The sequence below is a fragment of the Nasonia vitripennis genome, chromosome 5, assembly GCF_009193385.2.
Source record: "Nasonia vitripennis strain AsymCx chromosome 5, Nvit_psr_1.1, whole genome shotgun sequence".
Lineage (NCBI taxonomy): Eukaryota > Metazoa > Arthropoda > Insecta > Hymenoptera > Pteromalidae > Nasonia > Nasonia vitripennis.
This window is the reverse complement of record NC_045761.1, coordinates 26,528,771-26,554,597: the sequence shown is the minus strand read 5'-3', so window position 1 is coordinate 26,554,597 and position 25,827 is coordinate 26,528,771. Positions and strand designations below refer to the sequence as shown.

At 45.9% G+C, this 25,827-nt stretch overlaps 3 protein-coding genes across 9 annotated transcripts; 1 reads left to right on the top strand and 2 right to left on the bottom strand.

Moving 5' to 3' along the window:
* The first annotated feature begins 118 nt into the window (after nt 1-118).
* LOC100120557 (gliotactin) lies at nt 119-25,756 on the top strand. 5 transcript variants are annotated; one of them, XM_008208781.4, is made up of 12 exons: nt 119-137; nt 19,342-19,734; nt 20,613-20,899; nt 20,968-21,097; nt 21,187-21,340; nt 21,426-21,603; nt 21,688-22,091; nt 22,164-22,354; nt 22,432-22,724; nt 22,805-23,000; nt 23,079-23,194; nt 23,756-25,749. In XM_008208781.4, the coding sequence occupies exons 2-12, from the start codon at nt 19,435-19,437 to the stop codon at nt 24,159-24,161; spliced, it is 2,655 nt and encodes an 884-aa protein (XP_008207003.1). In that variant the 5' UTR covers nt 119-137; nt 19,342-19,434; the 3' UTR covers nt 24,162-25,749. The 5 variants fall into 5 exon arrangements, 4 of the variants coding, with proteins under 4 accessions (XP_008207003.1, XP_001604190.2, XP_032456716.1 ...); XM_001604140.6 differs by lacking the exon at nt 119-137 and adding an exon at nt 17,384-17,533 and having other exon boundaries at nt 23,756-25,756; XM_032600825.1 differs by lacking the exon at nt 119-137 and adding an exon at nt 23,439-23,467 and having other exon boundaries at nt 19,295-19,734; nt 23,756-25,756.
* Nucleotides 1,002-2,681, bottom strand: LOC100120508 (protein CLP1 homolog). Of its 2 annotated transcripts, none has more exons than XM_031931000.1 (2): nt 2,534-2,681; nt 1,002-2,311 (listed from the first exon to the last, which is right to left on the bottom strand). In XM_031931000.1, the coding sequence occupies exon 2, from the start codon at nt 2,153-2,155 to the stop codon at nt 1,091-1,093; it is 1,065 nt and encodes a 354-aa protein (XP_031786860.1). In that variant the 5' UTR covers nt 2,156-2,311; nt 2,534-2,681; the 3' UTR covers nt 1,002-1,090. The 2 variants fall into 2 exon arrangements, with proteins under 2 accessions (XP_031786860.1, XP_001604145.1); XM_001604095.6 differs by having other exon boundaries at nt 2,398-2,648.
* On the bottom strand, nt 2,997-17,391 carry LOC100120534 (neurogenic protein big brain). 2 transcript variants are annotated; one of them, XM_031930999.2, is made up of 4 exons: nt 14,635-17,391; nt 14,022-14,148; nt 5,936-6,152; nt 2,997-5,334 (listed from the first exon to the last, which is right to left on the bottom strand). In XM_031930999.2, the coding sequence occupies exons 1-4, from the start codon at nt 14,975-14,977 to the stop codon at nt 4,168-4,170; spliced, it is 1,854 nt and encodes a 617-aa protein (XP_031786859.1). In that variant the 5' UTR covers nt 14,978-17,391; the 3' UTR covers nt 2,997-4,167. The 2 variants fall into 2 exon arrangements, with proteins under 2 accessions (XP_031786859.1, XP_016841019.2); XM_016985530.3 differs by having other exon boundaries at nt 5,945-6,152.
* Nucleotides 25,757-25,827: the final 71 nt, after the last annotated feature.

Genomic DNA, 25,827 nt, shown 5'->3' with positions numbered 1-25,827 from the left:
GTTGTGTGGCTGCGGTGGATATGTAACATGTCTCGTATACGTGGAGGAGAGAGAAAGAAAGGGACGACCGGCGGATTTCCGGCTGTAGGTATATAGCGCGCCTTATAGCTGGAGGAACATGTGAGTCGTCTAAAAGAGTAAGTATAGTTATATACATATACAGCGAACATACGAGCACGTGAGTTTGGAGGGCGGAGGGAGGTGATCTTTGCGGAACTCTTGATTGTTGTTGGAAGGGCACAAAGGGCGAAGAGTCGTGGCTTTTCATGCGTGCGGAAGGGATGGATGGAGAGAGGATGACGAGTTCTAGGTATCGAGTTTTGTTATTTTTATTCGTGTTTTGTTTTGATGGTGCGCATATCTACGAGATTTCGGCCGCGGTGCAATGCACCTGCAGTTTTTCCGCTTTGCTTGAATTTTAATTAATTCGAGTATCCCCTAAATTTGAACCTTATCGATAACTCATGTGCGTTAGAAGAATGTAAACATCGTACACGTTATACGCTGTGCCGCGTATATATCAATTGCACTAATTCGAGCGCATAATGCAGTTGAACGTACGCAAGCCTCTGATTGCGTCATCAGCTGTTTTCCAATGTATATTTTGGGCAAGTCGTCGCACGCTAAATAGCTCTACTATCGCCGCTTTTTATCGTAGCGTTCTCGCGAACAATTTATTCCGTCGACGACTAGTAAGGGCCCCGCATTTAGCCGAAATGCGACGTCGAGTATAGGCGGCTTTGTTTTCTTCGAGGCTTGTGTTTTTATTTTGGCTTTTTTCGGAGAAAGAAAGCCGAATGAGAAGTGAAAAAGTGGAGCGATCGAGGAGGCGGAGGTGCGGGAGGATGAGGCGAAATTGAAAGTGCCCTCGCGATTCGAGAAGGTCTGTGGCGCGATGCTCTATCGGTATAAGCAGATTTGATTTTACGTTACCGGCAGCTGGAGGTTTCGCGACGATGATTGTAGGTGGCTGCCGCGTAGCGATTTTGAAGTTTAAGGGGTTTGCATAAAAATCGGTTTTATTACTATTCATATAAAAAAATCAATAGTCAATCGTAAAATGTTCATGCTACACGCAGTAGATCGATCGTCAATACCCATGCACCGTGTCCACAAATATAATTTCGCTCTGAAGTAAAACGATGTTCGGCAGCAGCCCAGGTTGTGGACTCAGGATCGTGATCGTCTGATGCTCCACATCGACGCTCGTCACGCAAACGAATCCGGCGACGTTTGCCTGCATGATATCGTCTTCCGGAGAATCGACGAACGATACCGAGAATATGTGGTGTAATATGTCAGGTCCCGGATTGATCGAACCCAGAATCATCGATTTTTTTTTGATCGTCGTTCCATAAGGCAGGCACGACAAGGGTGGACTGTCGATGCATACGAATTTGTAAATTTTAAGTTCGCTCCATTTCACTTCGAAGCTGTGCGGGTAGAGTGGTAGCGTTCTCAACTTGTAAAACTCGTCTCTTGAGATCCAAGACGTTCTCGCGCCGTAGAAATATTCCGTCACCGACTCCTCGACTTCTTTGGTCCTTTGTGCCGGAGTTCTCACGACGACGCCTCCACTCTTGCGTAGACGTAAAATTTTCGAAACTTTAGGCAAGTCTCTGGACAGTTTACTGAAGAGTCTATCATCCAGTGCTAGGATTGCGTCGACTTCGAAAGCCCGTGCAGCGCGCAATACACTTTCGTAACCTTCATCTTCGATTGATCCACATGTGTTGATGATGATGCCGGAAGCCTTGTTGATTTTTCTGTTTGCTTCCAACCGTTTGATGCAAGCTTCGGATAAACTCGAGACCAGTTGGTTGTACAGATCCCAGTTTGAATCAGGGGCTAAGTATCCAAAGTGGAATACCAAAGGTGCTTCTTGGCTGAAGCCATGTATGACGTTGGATGGCCTTCCGACTAGCAAGGCTCCGATAGTTCCAGGTATTCCAATGTGTCCCTGTCCAACATCCAAATTGACAAACACTGGTTTTCTGCCTAATCTCACTGCGTAATTCAGCAAAATTCTGCACAGAGTAGATCTTCCGGAATTAGAGGGTCCAGCAACCATCAGAATAGGTCCTCTTTTTTCATTGTTTTCTGCAACTCGTCGCATCTCTTCCAGCATCATATGACAATTCAAGTACATGAGCATTGGTTCAGTCGCTTTGAAAACGTAAGATTCGTTCGATTGTCCAAATACCTCGAGAGTGCAGCCTTTCCAGGTAAACACGGCGCCTCCGCGCGTAAACTCGTACTTCAGCCCTATCGTCAATTCCGCACCAAACACTTCGGCTGTTCCTTGTTTCAACTGGAAAGAAGAAAATATATTTTAGAATCGAATAAATTTTCTTTAGTCTATAAATTTGAAGATTTTGAAACAGTGTAAACACATACTACAACTATTAAGGTTTTGTTTTTATCGAGACGCAGTTCGGATTCAAAATCCAGTTCAAATATTGTACCGGTCTTCACTTCGTTCGCCATTACGGCAACCGCATATGAGTAAGTTTAAACTTTAAATGAAAATTACTTGATATTCATTCGATCACAGCTACCACAGCCTCGTTGTGTTTGCAAAGTATAACCGGTGTATTCGTTCATCGATATGATCGGGACCTCGATCGGAACGATACTGAAGCGCCACACAGCACCCGCACTCTTGACCTCTTGTGAATTTGTGATTATAACTGCCGCAGAGACTGAGTCGATAGGTTTATTCGGGGGTTTTCGAATAAATCAAGCAGATTTGGGTACATATTTGTAACTTTTTTATTGTCATTTACTATCTGCATGTACATAAACATGCAACGCTTGAACGATTACAAACTATCGAGATTACTAAAAATTATAAAATAATAAATACAGAAAGTATTTATACGTGTATAGTATTTACAAGTCCCTAACTCTTTAGTCTTTTTCTATTTTGCTATATCCTAACTCTTATAATTATAATAGGTATTGACTAACAATTATCGTTTTCCGCCATATATATATATATATATATATATATATATATATATATATATATATGTGTGTGTGTGTGTGTGTGTGTGTGTATATATAAGTATATACATAAGTGTATATACGTATACTTACATGTAATTATACGGTAGATTTAAACGCTATTTGAAATTGTGAGAATTGGCAGTGATGTAGTTAAAATGACATATAAAATCCAGAATGACGAGAATCACAATTTCTAGCAAGTACTGTGAATGACAAATGAGATTCTACCAGAACTACAGTATTGTCGATAAGAATACGAGATGTTTGTTTGCTTACAAGTATACATCAGACTTTGGTTAAACGGCGCGCAGTCTTCAGCTGAAAGTGTATACAAGTCATGGCAAGAAGTTTTAAAGAGAAAACGATTTTTCTAACTTTAACAATAAAAGACTTATATCATGTAACTGTACAAATCGCTATAAACGAGTCATATAATCATACTCCATTCGTTCAATTTTAACAAAAACACCATTCGTTGAATGATGAATATGATTGTGCAAATGCGTAAAATGAGATCGTTGTATCTCGAACGTCATGTCGTTCTTTTCTCAAGTTTTCCGAGCCCTTTAAACATAAATACTGTCATTATAATTTGTTACCAATGCTACTTCGAAAGATTGTTCTATCGGCGCTTCAACATTCATTCTAGCTTTCATGCGTACTGTGTGAAAAATTAACCAACGCTTTCCTAAACAATTCAATTAATTTTTACACAACACATCAGCTCTCTAAAAAATATTTTCACTGGTTATTGTTGCCCCATTCTCGCATCTTGCAAGTGCAAAGTGTCAAGAAATTTTCCGCTAATACAAAAAAATCGGCTTTAAAAAACGCTCTTTACGTAATTGACAATACAGACTCTATATTACAAAAAATCCTCCTACGAGCATAATGCAGGGCCAGGCGCCCGGCTGCATGATGCTGATGACCACATCAACATCGTCACAGCCTCCAGCTTTCCATATTATCCTCTCGGGACGCGTCTCAACAGCCACCTTGGCCGGACGATCCATCCATCAGCTCTCATGCGTGCAGAAGGCACTGCGGGTCCCGCTGGTGCAGGGGACAGCCAACCGCAGGCTTTCTCCATTGACTACTGCCAGTCTTGCTCAGCACGTTGTCAGCGGATAAGCTCTCGCTGACCCCGGCTGCCAGTCATCAGTACTGGGGTGGGTTGGGCGAGTGTCTGGTGAAGTTGCCCTGCGGGGGTACGTTGACGGGCGATGGACGCCAGCCGGATGGTGGTGGGGGTCCCGGGGCCTTGCCGTAGGTGCTCCGTGACGAGCTCTGGTAGGTACTGTAGGCTGAGTCATCTCCGCGTCTCACGTGACCGTACATGCTCTCGGGTCTTGGTGGCTCAGAGCGTCTGGCCTCGTCCTGGTGGGGTGGTATACTAGGTCCCTGACCGTTCTCACGGGTGGGGGGACTCTGAATCTGGCCCTGCTGTTGCTGTTGTTGTTGTTGTTGCTGCTGTTGGCCAGGGGGTCCGTGGTTGGATGGTGGAGGTGCCGGGGCCCTGCCGTAGATGTTGGAGGCGCCACCGCCGCCAGTGGTGATGGTACCGTTCTCGCGACTACCCAGATGGCCGTAGATACCGTCGCGGGTGCTCAGACTCGTGGTGATACCCCGAATACCGTAGATGTTCTGAGTGCACTGCTGCAGTTGGTTCTGCATGTTCTGGTTGGTGCTGTTGTGGTTCTGAGTAGTCGAGGGCTGGCCATTGCTCTGGGGTTGTTGCTGCGTCTGCTGTTGCTGTTGTTGCTGCTGCTGCTGACTACCACTGGGCATGAGTTCGCGTCCCGGGGCCTGAGAGCTGACGGCGTTGAGTCTGATGGGGTACAGGCTCTGAGCTGGCACCAGAGGTCCGGGTTTGGGAAGGATCAGACCGTCGCGCGTACCGGACGTGGACTTGGCGTAGACGCTCTGAGACCTGTTGAGGTTAGCCCGGGTCAGCGGCGGACTCTTGCAGTAGAGGGACTTGGTGCCGCCGTAGATGGACTCGACGCGTTCCAGGGCGCTCGGAGGTGGCCCGTAGATGGAGGCAGCACCGGCGACCGGCCGGTAGGTGGCGTAGGCTCCGGGAAACTTGGGGGCGCCCTTGTCGAGATCGTCGTAGGTCTCGTCGTCCGACCGCATGGACGAGCTCTCGCCGTCGTCGAGATCACGGTTATCCCGCGAGCGACGGTTGTTGCTGAGCACGTACTCGTGAAGCACCGCAGCGATGGCGCCACCGGCGATCGGGCCGATCCAGTAGACCCAGTGGTTGTCCCACTTGTTCATCACGAAGGCCGGGCCCAAGGCTCGCGCCGGGTTCAGGAAGGGGCTCTGTAACACAAAGGAGAAGAGTTATTTAAATTTCAGCCTTCCAGCAACTACATCGTATGTTTAATTCCACCCCATCTAGCGCGACACCTACAATTTTCCTTCCCCCCCCCCCCATACACCTTCGCGATACGTATACAAATTCTCAAGTGCCGCGCGTACGGCCTTCTGCGCGCAGGGAGGAAACGACGGCGGTGGCTATAGGAGAGGCAGGATGTGCTTTTGATGCTCTAAATGCAGGCGTTTTGTGCGATTTTTTTTTCCTCTCTCTCTCTCTCATTCACGGAGCATTGTGTGAGCCAGGTGGCCCTCGCTGGACCCTCACAGGTGCTCTCTTTCACTTGGGCTCTCGCTCTCGGGATGTTATAGCGTGTATCATCAGGAGAGTCGTAAAGGGAATAAGGAGCGCGAGGAAAGTGCCGGTGTATTATGCAGACTCGCGCGTAGGAAGCTTTTCTCGAGATATTTATTGCTCGCGAGAGGAGAAAGCCGTGTCTAAAAAAAAAAAAATACATCCGAAAGGGAGCATCGATCAAAGCGTGGGAATGAAGGACGCGTCTGTAGAGAGAAGAAAAAAATAAAAAAAAAAAAGACGAATACTAACTCCGCTTACCGAAACCAGAGTAGCGGCGGTGTAGGCGGCTGCGAGAACGCAGGCGGGTTTGGCCGAGACGGTCGACGGCAGAGTCTTGGGCGACTCGCTGGCGAAGTGAGCGAGAACCACGAGGACCGAGAGGGACAGCTCGACGAGCAGCTTCAGCAGCGCCTGTTCGCTCAGACGTCCCGGGGAGATCATCAGGGTCTGCGGCGAATTGGCGACTCTGCAACAGAAGGAAGATGAAAATGTTAATATTATATATTTATATGCGGCGTTGAAAATTCAATTTATTTCATGCACACGAGTGCGACGCACTTGACGCATCAGAAATTCATTAATCTCGACTTTCCAATAAGCCAATATGACAAAATCGATTAAACGCTCGCGTACGTATATACGAGTCAATTCTCTCTCTCTCTCTCTCTCTCTCTCTCTCTCTCTCTCTCTCTCTCTCTCTCTCTCTCTCTCTCTCGCACTCGCGCGTGTAATATACACACACGGACACTCACCCCAATATCTATAATACGCGGCAGCACATCCGGGGGCAAAAAGTGTCGTCTCGCATTACCATATATACACGTCGAGCGCTGCACACATACGGCACATATGGGCGCCAGTTTCGCCGAGGGCGAAATTTTATGCGAGCGCGCGCGTGAAATACGATGATTTTTCCCATCGGAAAAAAGCGCAGAGAGTATCATCTCACCCTCGAGCAAGTCTCCGATATATACAATCTAATGTTTTCGTTCTCTCCTCCTGTGCAGGAGACTTTCGGAGCAGTTTTAACGTAGGTATGCTATATATACGGGGAAATGTGTGCTTTATGGTGACAAGTGCGCGATTCGATGGTTTATATATACGGCCCAGATGTCGATGAAAATTCGTGAGTGTATACGCGAGTAATGTGCATAAGGCTCCGGCGCAATCGCACTAATTAATTCGACCAACCCTCGAGCGGCCGTCTTTGATACGCCGGTATATCTTGACTTGAAACGCAATTACGAGGATATACACTGCCGCAGGCTGGACACATATATTCCAGCGAGTGAAACATCAAACGATCATCGTGTCGATCCGGCGATGACTATCGCACTTCTCCCCTTCGATATGCGTGTATTATATACACGACAGCACCTGTACTGTGGGCTTAATCTCTCCGGCGTGAAAAAGAGCGCTCATGCAAATTGAGAGCGCCAATTGATCGGATCAGCCGCTGCATTGGGCTCGGGGTTATACGCAACAACTTATTCCCGCGCGTTTAAAAGGAGCGAGGATAATCGGCTTTCCGAAAATCTGGGAGCCGGCGCCACGGGATTTCCCACATAGAGATACGAAGCGCAAAAAAAGTCTACTCAATCGAAGTCATTCATACGCGCTGGAGACACGCGCTTATGGTTCCAAGTTCGTATTATAGCGTGGGACGAAAGGCCCCTGGAGAAATGCAAGTGCGCGCGCGCGCGCGAGAAAGAAATCGGAGCCAGAGAAGAGTTGCTTAATGGTACGTGTATAATCGAGCCGAGAAGCCTCGCAAGTTTGCCTGATTGTTTTTTTTTTTTTTTTTTTCAAACTCTCATACACAATCAACGACTCGCGGAAAAAAGCCGCAAATCCCGTGTAAAATAAACAAATTAAACTATATACTCCACCCCAACATACGCCCGAACAATTACACACAGAGCGCGCGGCTGCAGTCAAGCCCCGCGTGCAGCGAGTTAAAACGTGCGTGTATATAGTGTAGAGGGGGCTTTGAATTTTTTTGCGACATCCGCAGGCACAAAGCCGGGCTACACGAAAACAACAAGTGCACACAAGGGGGTGAGAAAGAGAGAGAGAGAGAGAGAGTATGTCCCGACCCCCTCGATCTCGTGTATATGGAGGAAGGGTCGTCGCGCTTTAAATAAATTTCGAGCACTCAAGTGGCTGGGCTATTGCGGCGAGTGAATGCGGATCGGGGCTGCGTTTAACGAGCTATTGATACCCTATATACGCGCACCCTCCGCAATCGCGTGTGTCTACCGCAGAGAGCGAGAGAGAGAGAGAGATATGGCTTTGCGGATCCGAGTTCTTTTATATACTCTAGATCGAATCTAACCATCGTTTAAATTTAATCCGTTGTAAGCAGAACCGTTTGTATTTTATCGAAAATTGAGTTTGCTAAAAAGCCGGCGAATTAAAGCGATGACGCGTCGAGTCCAGTCTTCTCACGCGCTATATGCGGCATAAAGGGGAACGGAGCAAATTAATATCCGCGTGTCCAGCTCGAAAGGGACAAATGAGCTCTCGCTCTCTCTCTCTCTCTCTCTCTCTCTCGGGCTCATTGTGCGCGTTCTCCGCTACACGAGCCGCGACGGTATGAAATTAATTTTGCCTTTGAAAACGCGCCTGTTCGAGTGACCGCCGCACGTGTCGAGGGATACGCGTTTTCGATTGATCGATCGTAATAAATATATGGCGAGAACAACAAAAACAGTCCGAGTGTAAAATCCCGAGCCAAGCGCAGCTTTTTTGGCTCGACTCTCGACGGCTCTTCGAGCCAAGAGTATTTCGACCCGGGCAGCTATTCCATCGACGGAATTATATGAGAAAGAAAAGTCTTGGACCCGCCGCAGTCAGAAGAATGGACGGTTGCGAAGAGATACATGGATGCAGCAGCAGAAGCTTTTGTGAGGGAAATCGAGAAAAAGCATCGTAAATCCTCCGCGACTCGACGCTTGGGTGGCATATACGCATTGTTACGTTAGAATTCTCAAGAGCCTGAGGAAGTTTATTTAAGGACACGGATCTCGATTTTCGTTTCGCCTTGGGCATTAATAACTCGCTGATGAGTTTCGACGACGCCCAATTGAGTCCAATCACACTCGGCGCAGTAGTGTATCGCCCGCATACGCGTCTCCGCGCATTCGTTTCAATATATATATATTACGAGCTCCTGACACACTTTATACGAGGATACGCAGCTCAGACGTACGACGATAGAAGAGAAGCACAAAGCGCCGGAAACTCCTTCCGATACAAACGCATAGATCCCGATCCTCCTGCCCCTTGATGCATCGATTTTTTCTTCGCTTCCAAAAGGTCGCCCGCAGGATGAGAAATTCCATTGACCCTAAAGAAGACGGAGGACCGGCAGCTGAAACTACGGGCGGCTGTGACCCAACGAGAGCCGACTCTGTGCGTGTGTGCATATCTGAGGGGGGGGGGGGGACGTATACATAACACGTGGCTGCCACATGTTGCACAAAAGACGCCCTTCTTCTTCTTCTTCTTCTTCTTCTTCGCTCGCCCTCACAAAGGACCTTGCGTTATAGTTTCTACGTATCGCTCCTGCCGCGCTTTTTATCCAGATTCTATCTCTGTTATAAACTTTTCGAGCTCGAAATTCAAATTTCCCGCGCGATTCGCTTTTCGTAGAATTATTACTTTCGACTGTTCAATGTGCTTGTTAACAGCGTCTTGTACGAAACTCCTTCGCTCAACCGCGTGTGTGCATCGACAGATGTTCCGCTGCGTGTGTACACGCATATAGACTCGAGGAGGGAAAAGACGAGCCCGAGTAGGATAAGACGACGGTCTCGCGTAGGGGAGAGCCTTCGACGCGTTAATCGCTGCGCACACATGTGTATACAGCCTACACACGAGGATTGGATTTTGTTGATATCTGAAATTTATATGCAGTCCATACAGTGAGCTTTGCATAAGGTATAGAATCTCGAAGGGCGACAGGTGTTGGCGAAACGAAAAAACGAAATCCTAATCCCCGGCAATTACCGCGGAAAGGAACATCTGTTCTGGAATCTCGAGCTTCTTCGCCCGGCGCGATCATCCTTTCTTAGGCCCGTCGCTTTGCTATACCGGCTGTGTTTTTGTTTCTCAATCTGTCATCCTGTCCTCTTCTATACTTTCCTTCTTTCTTTCTTCGACAGATGCGGCGCGTGTTATTTTTACATTTATACCTCTTTTCGAGTACACTACACACTAGATTAGATTCGTTTATATACGAGCAATTAGCGGGCGGGGAAAACGAAAATCCAAGACTCCTAACGAGAGCAACCCTCGTTATAAACGCCGCTGAGTACAACAAACGTCGTCGCACATATGTAAAAGGCCCTTGTTCTCGACTGCACCGCCGAGTGTAAGTAAACCTCGTTACGTCTCCCGGCAGACGTTTTTCGAAGTCACGTGATGCGGGCTGGGATTTATTTTCGTACACGCACAGCTTCGTGGGAAGTGAGGACGCGAAGCTCGGTGTAAGCGATATTTATGAGGGTAGAACCTCTGGAGTTATTGTCAGGATAATTTTTGCGAGTATACTCGCGCAGCTATTCGGTTAATTAATTCCATTGACTGAGCGGAGAGAAGAGGAAACTCACGGTGTGAAATGGACTTTCGGAAAAATCGTGCCGGGGCGTAAATCGAACTGAGGCTCGAAGAAGCGGAAAGATGAATGAGAGCCAGGTAGACGGGATACCTGAGACACCTGGCCTTTTGTCGGAGTGTGGATATGGCTGTTGCGAGGACGTCTGGTGATGCTTAGTTATTTTTTCGGGAAGTACGTGCGAGTTCTTGATCTGCTTATTTATGGGACTTTTCGCTCGTTTTGGGATTAAGCGTGACGGATGAGGTTTGCTCGCGTGAGCTATTTTTCGCGCGACCTTGTGCGAAAATCACGGGTCAAAAACAATAACAAATCCGCAATGATTTCGTTTTCCCAAAGCCCCCGAGCAAACATCCTCTCCTTTGTGTACCGATCCGTCCATAGCTTTCTCCCCGAACCGCACACGAATTCGCCTCGACCTAACCGTTTTTCCTTGTCCTCCGCATCAGCGAACGGTAGGCGGAGAAGGCCCGGAATTTTCGGCTTTTCCTTTTCTCTCCTCCACGTAGCTCGAAAATCGTGAGTTTAACGGAGTCCTAGTAATCGATGCGGCTCTCTTCCGGGAATCGGACCAAAGCCCACGGCTTGAGGTCTCGTGTGTATCGGGGGCTTTGGCGCTCGGGAGAGAGAAAAATTCACGCAAAAAGCCCAATTGCGCCGTTCTCGCGAGGCGTTTAAATTTCACCTTTTTTTCTCCAACGTAAGTAGGATGCGAAAGTTCGAAAAAATTGTCGCAGAGCAAAAGAGAAGATTCGAGTTCTCTACCGATATATATATATATATATATATATATATATATATATATATATATATATATATATATATATATATATATATATATATATATATATATATATATATATATATATATATATATATATATATATATATATATATATATATATATATATATATATATATATATATAGTTATATAGAAGTCTGCTGCTTTGTACAGAATAGGATGGAAAAATTGAAAGCCCGGAGAGGAAGAGTAGAGGAAAGTAAAACGCCGGCTATTTACCCTCTCCGAGCCTTTCTCCCGCGCCATTCAGCCGTAATCATTGTTATCCGAGTATTTGTTGGAAGTGCTCCTTCGGAGCTGGAGATTGAAACGTTTTCTCCAACATTATACAAGTGTATCTTAGACTCTGTTTATTCCTCGAGAGCGAAAACACAAAAAACGGTAAAACTTTCTCCCAAAACACAGCACCCCCGCGCATCGCGGCGCACGAAAAATCAGCACGACGATTTTCAATGTCGTCACAGGAGGGGTCTGCAGCGCACCAACTCTGTCTGCCTTTGGGGATCTATATATACACGGAAACAGCTGTGAGGAAGCAGGTGTGCCTCGTGACGTAGCCCAGACTACCCCCGGAGCGCCTGGAGAGAGCGCGTGGCACCGCACCGGATATGCCCTGCGCGTATATACTATAATATAAGCACACGTGTGCACCTTCCTTCCTGTATGGCTACACGATGCACCTTTTTCGCCGCTATGTGTGCGGGGGTGTCTATAGCTGCCGCAGCGGAGATTGAGCCTTAGCTTTCTCGGAGCCGACGACGATCAGCGAAATCATCGATCTCCCCCCCCCCCTGTATCGGGTGTACATACTCGTGTAAATTTTCCACGGATAGTTGGACAGCGTCGTATACTATACACTCCCCATTGCGACATATACACTTCTCTCGATTTATCGGCCCTGTTTTTATTTATCCCGGGGACGCTAGCGCGCGACTCACACCCCGAGCGCCGCGTCGTGATCCAACAGATGCACCGTCTGCATGTGTTGGAGGATTCGAGTCCCTCGGGAGAGCCGATTTTTTTTTTCTCTCTCTCTCTCTCTCTTCTTTCCGAGTGTGTATTATAGAGAGGGCTCTTTTTTACCTCGGAGGAAGTAGCGCGCGCTGAGGGTTTTTATTTTCGGGGACGCGATGTCACGTGTCACGCTTGAACTCGATTTCTCAAGCTCTGTATAGTACACTACAGTTTCTTAAAAAAGTTAAGACCGAAAATCGAACGCGAGTATAATAATCGTCGCGACACCAGACCGGATCATCTCCCGCCCATGTACACGCGGTATAATATCCCCCCTCCCCCCCTAGAGAGTCGCCACTACTGCTGCTGCACCCCACTTCGCATCTATCTTTTTTCTCGCCATTGAGAATAAAAAAAAAACCCCGAGAGAAGGGCGAGGTCGGTTAACCGGCGCATTGTTCGATTATTATTTCGGTACATATCGCGCACTTGTTACCTCTTTGTGGGCTCATCTGGTGCGCGCACCGCAGAGGCTAATAAACTTCGATATATATATATATTCCGATATATTTTCGCCTCAATCCGAAATGCACTCGCTCTTGAAGCGCGCGGCAGCTGTGAGAAGATCCAACGATCCTCCTCCGAAAGGAGATGATAATCGGCCGAGAGCAGTAGCATCTGCGCACACGCGTCATAATACGCGGACGCGTGTCCTCGTCGCTGCCGTGGGCCACTACTCTCTTTACCGCCCCTCCTCCTCCGCAGCATCGGGAGAAGAAGAAGAAAAAAAAAGGCCCGAAAGATCCTTCTTCTTCTCTGCCGCTTCCTTTTTCATCGGCGCGCGCCAGCGGTCCACGACGACGGAACATCTGCGGCAGCTGCCGAGCGCGCGCGCGCGACCGGCAGGTGTTCCTTCTCTCCGCCTGTTTCTCTCTTTCTTCGGAGAGCAATTATGCAGCCGCGTGCCTCTCGCTGCCGGAGCACCGGAGTTATAAGGCATATGCCGATTTTCGGTTTTCCGGAAAAGCGATGCGTTACAATCCGATAGGTCGTCGATTCTTCGCGTATATAGAGAGAATTTACAGGCTGTGCTGACAGTTGCAGCCGGCACGCGCTTTCTCTCCTTTATTTGTTTTTCTCGATTCTACCTACACGCGCCGAATTATCGCGGACGAGAGAGAGAAAGAGAGGCACGTGCCGCGCGTCGGCTCCTTTTATTTTCCTACCTCGCGCGCTCTGGGCCTCGGGCGAGATAAGGCCCTCGATGCAGCTGCTCTCGAGGTCCTCTTGAAATTCAAAACCGAGCGCGCGTGTCTTCGACGAGGAGGCGAGGATTTTCTTCTCTCTCTCTCTCTCTCTCTCTCTCGAGATATACTTGCGTTATATATTATGAGCGTGTGGTTTTCGGCCAGCTGGTAAATTGAAAAAGCCGCGCGGTAATGGTATCTCGCATTGTGATTCTTTGTTTTTTAGAGCCCCTCTAAGGATCGGACAATATAGCCGTATGCACTCGTTTTCGCGAAATTTCATACAGAGACAGTTGCGCAACGCGACGTTCTTGCGCCGCTCGTAAGAAGAGAAACTCGAGCTTCCGGGTATATGTACACCGGCTGCTGGATAGCGGTCGATTTTTGCAATACAGCTTAAATTCAGGTCCCGATTATACGCGGACAATAAACGCCGGCATATTATACGGCGGAATATGGAAAACAATAGGGAGCAGCGTTCGATCGCTCGGCTGCGTATTTCAGAGTGAAATGTGAATAGGGCGAGCTATTATCGGCTGTTTAAGAAACTCCGCTTTTACGTGGGTCGAGAGAGATAGATTGAAAATCCATTAGGATCTCGCGTGAATGCGCTCGAACTTTGAATTAAAAATCGAGCTCCATGAATGCAGCCAACGCAGTCACTCATTATAACATTCACTCGTATATAACGGCAGACAAAAGTGGTACTCACCCATAGAGCATAGCCGCGCCGGCGATTCCACCGCCGCACTGGGCCGCGACGTACAGTCCAGCCCTGAGGGGTGACACCTTCCGCGACAGGGCGAACGACACCGAGACTGCCGGGTTCACGTGCCCACCTGTCGAGTTCATCGCTCACGTTATATGGCTGTTTTCTCGATTTACAGAAGGGGACGAATCTCTCGCGGAACTTTAAACGGGGGTTTAATTTTATCGATTTTTTTCCGGATTCAGGTGCGCGCCTCTATGACGGAGAACAATGCGAATTAGCATACGGAGGTCCTGGAATCGCTCGTATGCGCTACAAAAGGATCGAGGATAGAATAGAAAAAAAAAATATATAAAGAGAGAGTCTAACGGTATAGGCACAGAATAATAAAGCCGCATCTCCCGAGAGACGTTTCTCCGAACGTCTTTTATACTCGAGCGTGTGTACAGTATATTATCTGCCGCTGAATACGTGCATTCCCGAGCGCGCGGTTAACGAGCCAATCGAGCGTCTCTGTGTGCGGGACCGTAAACGACGCCACAAAGTAACGAGAGCCGCGCGTCCTTTAAAACAATCTCCGTTTAGTCGAGAGATAAAATGAAAAATAATGTCTCACCGCTGACGGGTCCGAAGATGAGCTGCACAGCCGCGATGGCGAATCCACTTGCTATAGCAGTTGCCAGCACGTTCAGTCCGCTTCCGGATACAGACGACGCTATAGCAGCCCCGGCGACGACGAAGGCGAAGAGGAAGGTGGCGAAACACTCGACGGCGACGGACCTCCAGAGCTCCAGACTCCTGGCCTCGATTGACATCGGCTGCTTGTGCTCGTCGTGCTGCTGCTCGCGCTGCTGGTTGTGCTCCCGCAGTGCCGAGAGCTTACTCAGAAGCGTGACGATGTGCGAGTCGACGTCCCGGGTGAGACTCGCCGCCGTGACCGTAGCCGTGGTCGTCGTCATCTTGGGCGTGCTGCTGCTGGCCGGTCTTCTCGCTGACCTTATGGGATCCAGGTTGATGCCTTTTTACTTCAAGATCGCGAGGGGAGAAGTGCTCGAGGAGAGATTTTTTTTTCCGGCGAGAGTCAATTGCTTGTACCGAGAGACATTCGCGAATTGTTTAAGGGCCGAGAGAGCGAACGATGTTGCCTCGCCGGCAACGCGTGAGCGAATGAGCGGGGGAACGACTTGGAACAAGTGTGCCGCCGATGCTCGCTCGGCTCTCTGCACCCCCCACCGCCGCGCGCGCCAGTATACAGCTGTTTCTGATGCTTTTTCCACGGCTGCGGCGGCTTGGCTTTTTGAGAGGAGCTGCTGGCTTATTATTATTATTATTATTATGAGCCTTTGGATGTGATTAGGATGTGAAGTGATTGATTGGTTGTATTTTTTTTTTTTTTTTTTTTTTTTTTGGGCTATCGGGATGGTTTTGTTCGAATTTACAGTGCGGAATATCGGGTTGCGAGAATGGAATTTCCCTGCAATTTACGGCAATCGCGCTTTTTATTAACCATTCATTAACCCAAAAGCGAGCCTTTCAGCAAAAAAAAAAAAATCTCACTCTCGGAAAATCTCTCCCCGAAAAATCCTCGAAAAGCGTAGCATCTTGCACGCGTGGCCAAAAGGATCGCGTCGCGCTTATAGCTGCAGCAGCCGCGCACAAGTGAAATCTCAAAAGTGGGACCCGCTGTTACCTCTCCTCTCTCTCTCTCTCTTTCTCTCTGCCGAAAGCGCGTGCAGCGAGTTCACCCCCACCTCCCCTTCTCCTCGTTATACTCGCACACACACACACACACACACACACGCATACACAGAGACAGCCGGCCAATTCGTTCCGACCACGGGCCCCGGCATCTGCCGGTTCGTATTCTTCCTTTTTTCGGCGGCCGAGAGAGAGAGAGAGAGAAAGATAGGCATCACCGTCGGGGCCTTGTACCTGCGCTCTGCTACGGCGTATATCCTATAGGTATGTGCATCTCGTCCTGATGCAGAGAAGTGCAGCGGTGTGCGTTGCTCGTATATGTTTTTGCTTTTTTTCGGAGCGCGACGAGCTGAGAGAACGGGCTTTTTTTCGGGGTCCTTGATCCGAGGCGCTCGGCTTATTATGGTGATTGCACGCGAGTAAGAGTAAAAATATTTATGATTTCTGCTTGATTTTCAAGAAAGCGCGGGAAATTTTGAAAAGAGATTAAAGCAAACTTCGCCATCAGGGCCGTCGCGGCTTTTCGCCTCGTTCGCTCATAATAGGCAGTAGACGGCTGCATTAAACGACTTATTATTACGCTTGTAGAAGCGTCGCGAAGCATGACGCCGTCGACGCTCTTCGTCCGCAAGACGTATTCGACGAGTGCATTGTGTGAGATGTAATAAGGGGCTGTGTATGGAAGTGGGAACGCCGAGCGAGACTCGCTGCTTTACGGGGAGGAGGATGCGAGCTGAGAAATTAAAATAAATCGACCAATTATGCCGGATTAAAGCTGCTTTCTCGTCTGTGTAAGAGTGGGCTGGCTTTGCGGAATTGACGAGGTTCTGTGCAGGGAATCTTTTTTCCGTTCGAGAAGGCAATTTCAGAAATCGCGAGATTTAAAAACGATCTTATTCCATATGCAACAATCGTCTAGCTGAACTTTCACCGCTCTGAAACCACGTCGAACACCTATCGGTGCAGTGCATAAAAGCGATCGATTATCGAGCGGCGCACACGTGCTCGCGACGACTCTTATCGCTCTATCTAATCTCCCCAGCCGGATAACGACGGATAAAGCTTATACCTATATATATAGCTATACGATTCCGATTTCGAAACTGCAGGAAAAAAAGACCGCTCTGCAGCTCTCTGTAGCCACTGTGCGGTTATTAGCGGTTTATATAAGTACAGTCAGCTGTTGGCATTATTGGCTACAATACCGTAAGCTCGGAATGCCCTCTCTCTAATTTTTTCTCTCCCCGAACAAAGGTATACTTGTGCTTCCTGCGTCGATTTTTTGAAAAATAAAAAAAAAAACAAACACGACGTCGCGCATCTCATCAGCTCGTGAGACGCATACTCTCGATATCCGCCGACCACACGCGCGCGTACAAAAGCTCCTCCGCGCGGCATTATGTCCCAAAACAATGGGACGACACGCGCGCGCTTCGGACAATGAGCTCTCTCTCTCTCTCTGGATCGGCTGTGCATTACACACTAAACTAAGTAAGCGTGCATCTCGAGCTGTGTATTATATATAGGAGACAGCGCGCGCGAGTGGGCGGCCAATAAGCGCCAGCCGTTCGCTACTGACTCACATGCGCGGTGTATATATGAGTATATGCCGTGTAACCTCCTGTTGAACGGAGCGTGTGCTGTACGTGACTGCAAGTTGGCTTTTCAGTTTCGTTCGGGACAGTCGCTCGGGAATATTGTTAGTTTAGCGGCTCGCGCGTGTGGGGCTTCTTCCGTAGTATAGAATTATTTTTTCTTTTGGTTTAGAGAGAAAGAGGAGAGTGAAAGTCAAGCAGGAGAGGATGAAGAGCTGAGGCGTAAGTTTGGGTTTATGTGTGTGTGTGTGTGATAACGCGAGATTCGAGGGATGAGATTATGTCGAGGTTTCGGTTTTGTTTAGGATTTTTTAAGAAGGGAATGCAGTGTATAGGTACAGGATTTTGCAAATGGAATCGACTCGCCGTTAAGTTGACAGGCTGATTCACCGCTTCCGCTTATCCGGGACGTTGATTCACGGTTTCTCGAATGTACACTTCCTTCAATAATTAGCGCGATTCTAAGTAACGATTTATTCTCTGCATTGACATAGACGACTCTAACTCTATTATAACAGTTTCGAAAAAATTCTCTGCTAAATCAACAGCAGATAAGCTGACCTAAAAAGCAACGTTCCAAAAAATCACAATACATAAACCGACATTCCGGTGTAGCAGTCAGCGGGCGTTAACCAGGGCATTACGAGTCTCGCGAGCGAGCAATTAGAGCCGTTGTGAGAACCTCCTCGCACTCGCGTCTCGGAAAAAATTAAGCCCTAATAAATGTCTCTCAGTGTACAGTATAGCGAAAGGGGCACGTTTTTATAGTTCTGTGTCTATAGCATATCTGGCTGAAATTATCAGTTTAATTAAATTATATACGACCTGCGTCTCCAGCGGAAGAGCTTTTCGGCTTTCGGTTAACAATGCGGCGACAGTTTTTTCCCGCGTGAAATATTCTCCGGGCTTTTAATCTCGTTGATTACTCGGGGCGAGCGTTTTCAAGATTTACACCGGCGCTTTATGTTTAATCGCGAGGTGGCTTATAAAAAAAAAAAAATAATAATAAACAGCTTGCAAATCCCGACTAATCGTCGCGTGGCAATAAAACTCAATAACGGACAAAAGCGAAAACCCGCAAAAGGGAGCGAAAAAATGAAATTAAACGAAAGCACGCGCCTCTCTCCCTCTCTTTACATTATACGACTTTCGCAAATGTACCTACATATACACACAGGCGCAAAGTACAAAGAAGAGCGAGAAAGAGGAGCCGCGCACCGTTAGTCTGATGCAGAAAAAAGGCTGTGGTGCCGGCCCTCTCTCTCTCTCTCTCTCTCTCTCTCTCTCTTTCTCGTTCCCTTTGCGCGAGCGCAGTGTTATGTGCTGCAGCGGCTGAAAGCTTGCAAAAGCAGGCCGTATACTTACGCGTCTATAAAAGCGGATTTTAATGTACGTTGCTCCGCTACAACGAGTGTATGTGGATATACGTTGGGAGGCTGCGAAAGTGGATACGTGCATCAAGTGAGAGAGAGAGAGAGAGAGAGAGAGAGAGAGAGAGAGAGAGAGAGAGAGAGAGAGCCGGAAAGCTTCGTTTATTAATTTCCTGACTCTCTCTCTCTCTGCGGTTTTGTCTTTGCGCGCGTAAGATTACCAGTAGCTCGGCGTTTTTGACGTGGAACGAGTATGAATTTTGCCACGTGATCCGAAATAACGGATAAGGAACTCTAACGACTAAATCTTCAAAAAAAAATATGATAAAGATTCATACATGCGATACTTGCTTCTAATAATCCTCGCATGAACGTGCAATATATCTTATAGCAAATGACTTATCCAGAAAAACAACTATAAAAACAAAACTGACACATACCTGCAGACTCGTCACTGCATCAGGTAATAAAACATAGGTGCGAGTACCGTCCGCCGCGACCTTACCGCCTACGTATATACCGACCGATCACCTCCTTACCGCGCGCAACAAAACACGAACACACACACGCTCGCGGCGATGGTGGCAGCAGCGCGCGGCCTCGGCACTCTCTCTTTCTCTCAAACACTGCACACCTGATATATTCCATTCTCTCTCGCAGGAGGCCGCAGCTACTACAACGTTTACGCGCGTTGCAGCGCAGGGCGTCGTGCAGTCAGTATAGCGGAGTCACACACACTCGCTGCGCGGCAAGATGGCCGCCGCGGCACACGCCTTCCACCTGGTGAGCCATCTCCTGGGCATCGTCCTCTTCTTCGCCTGCATCGCGGGCACCAGCTCCCAAGACGCTCAGAATCCGCAGCAGCGCAGCCGTTACGCCTCCGGCAGCTCGTACTACAATCCCAGAGGAGGATACGGGGACCAGCCGCACAGCGAGCCCGGCTACAAGACCTACTTCTACAAGGACAGGAGGTACGGCTATCAGCCGAGCTACCTGGACCCCTACTACAACAGGGGACCGACCCGTGCACCCGAGGACCGATTTCACTACGACGTGAGTGCGAAGCCTGTATCGTACTCTTTCTGTTTGAGTGTGGGCGCGCGCTTGTTTACGGCTGTTTCGCAATAGTTATATGTGTGTACTATCGTATACAGGGCGTTGGATTCTCGCGCCGATGTATAGATGAACGAAAGTAACAGTGGCTCTGCTGCAGCGTGTGCGTTTTATTTCTCTTGGCTGATAAGGCCGAGCTCGTTGGTTATACCGATCTCTTACTGGGTCAATGATCCCGCCCACGCACCTGTGGGAATATAGATCGTTGTTTACGCGCGAGCTATTGCGATGCGAGATTCTTTTTGAACGAACGCGGTTTGTTGTTGCTGCGAGCAGACGAGTGCGGTTAGATTCAATTTCTTAGAGTGTGGTAAATCTAGCCAATGAGTATAATTGATGCTCATTAGTGCATCCCTCCTAGTTTCTTTGTTTACTTTAAAAGCACAGTGTACAGTCATGAGGGAACATGCTAAATGATTTTATTAACTGATGCTTAGGCAATATCTTGTCAAAGAGAGGATTATTCTTATATTTTCACATTTAACATTGAAAAATATTAATTAATAGCTATACATGTTGTGTTTGATTTGCATATTATCATCGTGGCTGGCTTGTTCAAGTCATTCATTTCATGCTAGGATGAAGCCTTGGAATGTCATAATCACATCCTGTCCAACATTGCACAACCTGTGTAGTACTATCAGTTTACTATCACTGAGCATAGTAAGCCAGGTGTTACTCATTCATGCCACTCATTCATAGCAGTATTACTGTTGCGATTTTTGTGAAGAGTTAAAGCATCATGCTTATATTTTTAATGACATTTGTTAAATGCTTTATGCTCGTATTTTTAATAATATATCTAATAATATTTTCAGGTAACCGAGAGAATACCCCTGCCAGGAATACTGGGTGGCTGGAGGCCAGATTTGCAGGGCAGGGAACGTCCCGATTCCAAGAACCTTGAACGAGATGTTTTTGTCACAACTCATTATGGAAATGTTCAGGGTTTCAAAGTGCACCTTTATGATCACCCAGAAGCCAGGCACAGACCTTGGAGTCTTCCTGTCGAGAGAGTCACTGCAACTGTCAATGTGTTTCTTGGTATACCTTACGCAATGCCACCAATTAAAGAAGGCAGATTCAAACCACCTAGAATACACAAGTAAGACAAAATGACTCAAAGTGCGAAATGATTTGTCGCGAGATTTCTAGCAAATATTCGATTTTCAGAGGTTGGAACCTCATGCAAGCCGTGGATTGGGGTCCAGCCTGTCCACAGCCAAGTCAGTACACCGGTGCAACAAAGGGAATACGCGACATTGACGAGGATTGTTTGTATCTTAATATTTTTAGCCCTAATGTGAGTAGTCGCAAGAGTCTTCTGATTCTATATATGTATCTTATAAAAGTACACAGCAGTTTGATGAGAAAAACTGAATTTCATTTTAGGTGGAATCTGGCTTGGCAAGAGGGTATCCTGTTATGTTCTACATTCATGGAGGAGAATTTGTACATGGAGCAAGCAACCTTTTCCCAGCACACATATTAGCTGGCTTTTACAATGTAACAGTTGTTTCCATTAATTATCGTCTTGGAGCCCTTGGTGAGATAATTCAGTGGTTTACTGTAATTTCAATCAAGTGAACTGTTGAGAACGCATCTGACATTTTTCATTTACGATTTCACAGGCTTTTTGAGCACAGGAGATGAAAACAGTCCTGGAAACTACGGAATTCTTGATCAAGCAATGGCTCTGAGATGGGTATATGACAACATCAGATTCTTCAATGGTGACCCAGAGAAAATTACACTATTTGGACCTGGAGCTGGAGCAGCTAGTGCTGGCTTGTTGATGGTTGCACCAAGGTAAGCTTCTATCATCTCTATATTAACTACGATTCAATTCAATTTAGTAGAAAAAGAAGATGCATTACCTTTTCCAATTTCCAGAACCCGAGACATGGTCTCAAAGGTGATAGCTCAATCGGGCTCTGCTTTAGCAGATTGGGCTGTAATTGTCGACAAGTATCGAGCTCAGAATACATCTAGAGTGTACGCGCAGATGCTCGGCTGCAGTATCGAAAGTAGTTGGAAACTCGTGCAATGTTTGAAAGATGGTCGTAGTATTTATGAGTTGGGAAATGCTGAGTTCCAGCCGCACGTCGGCATGTTCCCTTGGGCTCCCGTCTACGATGTGAATTTTACAGTACCAAGAGATTATTACGATTCCTGGAGTGCATCCGACTGGCACTTCTTCTCGGAAGAGCCCGAAGAAAGTATTAAAACACGAAAATACAGGCATGACATAATGTACATGGCTGGAGTTACTACTCAAGAAGCGTCTTTCATTCTGTGTATGTATAGTATCATTGTCGATGACCCATTTAAAAAGGCCACATAATTAAATAAAATTTTCTATTTTTCAGATAATAATGCGACTTTAGCTAGAAATGACTTTATCATGACACCTGAAATGTTTGATCAAAAAATTTGGGAACTTGTTCTACGCTACAATTACACTTTGAATCCCTGGGGTGTCTACGAAGCGATTAAGTACATGTATACTTACTGGCCAGATCCAAACAATGTGACGCATATCCGAGAGCAATACATCAATGTGAGTATCAGTGAATATCTTGGTTATTTATCAGAAAAAAATAATAAACGAGTCAAAATTTGATTACGTTTGCCTAGTTGCTGTCCGATTTCCACTACGTCGCTCCCCACGACAAAATTGCGAAAATGTTGGTCGAACGAAATGTACCTGTTTTCTTGTACGTACTGAATACAACGATTGAAGCATTTAATTTGCCTTTCTGGAGACGAGTTCCGCACGATTTGGAGCACATGTTGCTAACAGGAGCTCCGTTTATGGATGTCGAATTTTTCCCTGAAAAATTAAGGCTAAGAAGAGATATGTGGACAGACAACGATCGAAATATGAGTCATTTCTTCATGAAAGCTTATTCTAACTTTGCACACTTTGGGTATGTTAACGGAATACAGTAGTTGAAATTAATGTTGTTGTCTTGCATCATCGATATAACGCATGAAATTCATATTCCAGAAATCCAACCCCTTCTCAGATCTTGGGATTGCACTTTGATGTTGCTAAATTTGGTCAGCTAAAATATTTGAACATAAACACGACGTACAACAGCTCTATATTAATAAACTACCGACAAACTGAGAGTGCATTTTGGTCGCAGTACTTACCAACGGTCATCGGCCGACTAGTACCCACTTACCCACCAGTTACAGAAGTGAGTTTTACTCTATTTTTTTATTTTTCAAATCAAAGTCAAGTTATGGATTTTTCCTGACTCGAAATATCTTTTCAGTATTGGTGGGAGCCGGCGCAACCTCTGCAGATCGCTTTTTGGTCCATGTCAACAGCCTGCCTGCTGTTGATTGTCATGTCGGCGGTGTGTTGTATGCTTTGGCGTAACGCCAAAAGGTAAGCAAAAGGTAAACAGAACCAAATCCATGTGACTACGCTTGACTCAGAAGCCAAGGGGATTGGTAGTGCACGTGAACAAAGGTTCTGGTTTCTATTTAACAAATAGATGACAATTGAGTAGAATTATATAATATTACATACATGATTAGATAATCAAAGTTCATTCATTCAGTATACTTACATCGCAATCGCTTCGTTACTAACAGTGTTTAAAATTCATTACTTCTTGCTTTCCACTCAGTAAATCGGACGCTGCAAGAGAATATGCAGGTAAACATCCGTTTTGATTGAGAAAAAAGTACAGCACTTTTATTGTTACATACACTATAATGAACAAAACATCGCAAAATGTCCTGCCGTTTTGTTATTTCACGTTTATTAAATCAAGTCACTAATGCTTTTTATCAATTTTAGGCACATTGCACTAGCATTTGTAAATACGAACGCTTAATTTATTCGATGTAAAAATAATTCATGGTTTTAGTTTTATTATTAGTTCAATCGCTGAATATTCTGTAAAGTCTAACTTCGCTAATAATAAATTGTCTCCCTCAACAGACAGTCAGACCACTACTATAGCGGAGATATCCTGATGGTACGAGACGATGAGCAGTCCGAGGGAATCGACAATCTAACTCGCGCCTCCAAGGAGAACATGTACGAGTATCGTGACACGCCACCTGTTCGCGCCCGCAATCCTCGCAACATCAACCACCATCAGCATCCCAGTCAGCACGACATCAAGCTTCAGGAGCGTTTGGCTCAGAACCGTAAGTTTAGCTCTACGCCATCGCTGCGTAGCAATTCAAATGCTTCGCTCAAGGACGCGCGAAACGAGGGCTTTGTCACCAGTTCGCCAAACGGTCAACCACGAGCGATGAACCGGGCTGCCAGTCAGTCCAGCTTGCCCAAGAGCAAGAGCAAGACGCATCTAGTACAAGGTGTGCCTCAGACTGCGGTTTGAGACGGGATGTAAAGTTTTTTTTTTCGATTGACATTCCATTGTTGTTCTTTTCGAGTGCGGAGTTTATACTTTGTATTGTCTGCTGAGAAGTTTTAATGAGAAACTTTTTATCTACAAGTGCTCTTACACTGCCTTTGTTTTAGATGGAGATGAAGAGTGCCTTTGCGAAAATTGTCTTTTTTCTCAGTATATGCTGTCTGATTTTTTACTTTTTTTTTAACGAAACAAGTAGCTAGGTCGATAAGAAAAAGCGAAATAAATGATAAAAGTACGAACCTTATGACAAATTGCAACTGAGCTATGAATCCAGCAATTAAGTTATAAAGTACAACTCTTTTTTTTTAAAGTAACGAGACAATGAATGATTACCATTTTGTTGGCTGTCCAGTTGTAGTTTTCTTCGCAGTAGAAACGCGAAAACAATAATATCTTTCCCATGTTAATTAAGCTTTTTTATATTTTTTTTTTGTACACTTTGTTAAGGTTTAACGATAAACAAAGACACACGAGAATGATCAAGTTATGTATGTAATGTACATATATACATATAATATAGTCGAATTGGATGACTGTAATTATAATCTAGCATGAAATGCTAGCCTTGTAGTGCAAATACTTTCCAAAAGGATGCGAATGCGAGTACCGTACATGTTTTATTTAACATTATAACATCAACGCCTTTCAATAACAATGGTGACTTTTTACACGATGTCTTGAACTGCCATCCAACGTTGTTTCGCCATCATGATTTCACCGAAGTCATTCTATTTCCATCCACTTAGTCGTTAAGGTTGATATCCGTCCAACAAATTTGCAAAACGATTGTATAGATTATCGTATAAAAATATTATATATTTTTTACTTTGTATTATATAGGATCATCGATATACTACTGTCGACGATAACTCCGTGCATAATTTTAAAAGCGTTTTGCTTCATTATTCTCTTTTCTCGAACTCTATTTTGGCTTAACATACTTTAGTTCATAAGTTTATTGCAAATACACATTAAATATGTATAGTAGAGCACTGATAATTCACAGTATAAAAGAGATACCTCGGCAAAATAATAATCTGTTTTTTGCCGGTTTTCCTTGTCTTTTTTGCATACAAATATTTTTTATACTTGTTACCATATTCAACGATTATTGCCAGCATTATTCATCCACTCATTGCCTTAGAAATTAGTGATCTCTGTAAATCAAAGCTAGACGCATTAAGCTAATAATTAAATTCTCGATTAAACGTCGCGACAAAGTGCAAAATAATTTAGTACATCACATTCATTTACATTTGTAAAATTTAGGGGACAAAAGTGCAGCTGCACTTCATATAGTTATCGATACACCAGCGATCTCATTTTATCACATTTTCATGTTCCATTACTCGCAATTTAGGATATAATTTTTCAGCATGGAGATTCATTTGCAATACAATATAGATAGTAGAAACGCACCACCATAAATGCAATAACTAAAGTAAATTGTAAACGCTCCAACAACACGTGTACCTACGATAATTTTAACATAAGAGACCATAAGAGCACAACGCATATATTTTGTAATGAATTGAAATATACAACATTTAAAGCATAAATCAAGTGTTTCTCTTTTCATTTGCGAACGATTCGTTCTTCGCCCTCTAATTGAAGTTGGCTCATCAATTGC

Excerpts from the sequence above, each read along its gene's own strand:
- LOC100120508 (XM_001604095.6), bottom strand. The coding sequence starts at position 2,487 with ATGGCGAACGAAGTGAAGACCGGTACAATATTTGAACTGGATTTTGAA. Across the intron at positions 2,312-2,397 it reads ACAAAACCTTAATAGTTGTA|TTGAAACAAGGAACAGCCGA; the intron begins GTATGTGTTTAC and ends TCTTCTTTCCAG.
- LOC100120534 (XM_031930999.2), bottom strand. The coding sequence starts at position 14,977 with ATGACGACGACCACGGCTACGGTCACGGCGGCGAGTCTCACCCGGGAC. Across the intron at positions 6,153-14,021 it reads GGCGCGGCTATGCTCTATGG|AGTCGCCAATTCGCCGCAGA; the intron begins GTGAGTACCACT and ends CTTCTGTTGCAG. Across the intron at positions 5,335-5,935 it reads CTCTGGTTTCGGTAAGCGGA|AGCCCCTTCCTGAACCCGGC; the intron begins GTTAGTATTCGT and ends TTTGTGTTACAG.
- LOC100120557 (XM_001604140.6), top strand. The coding sequence starts at position 19,435 with ATGGCCGCCGCGGCACACGCCTTCCACCTGGTGAGCCATCTCCTGGGC. Across the intron at positions 22,092-22,163 it reads AGAAGCGTCTTTCATTCTGT|ATAATAATGCGACTTTAGCT; the intron begins GTATGTATAGTA and ends TCTATTTTTCAG. Across the intron at positions 23,195-23,755 it reads CTTTGGCGTAACGCCAAAAG|ACAGTCAGACCACTACTATA; the intron begins GTAAGCAAAAGG and ends CTCCCTCAACAG.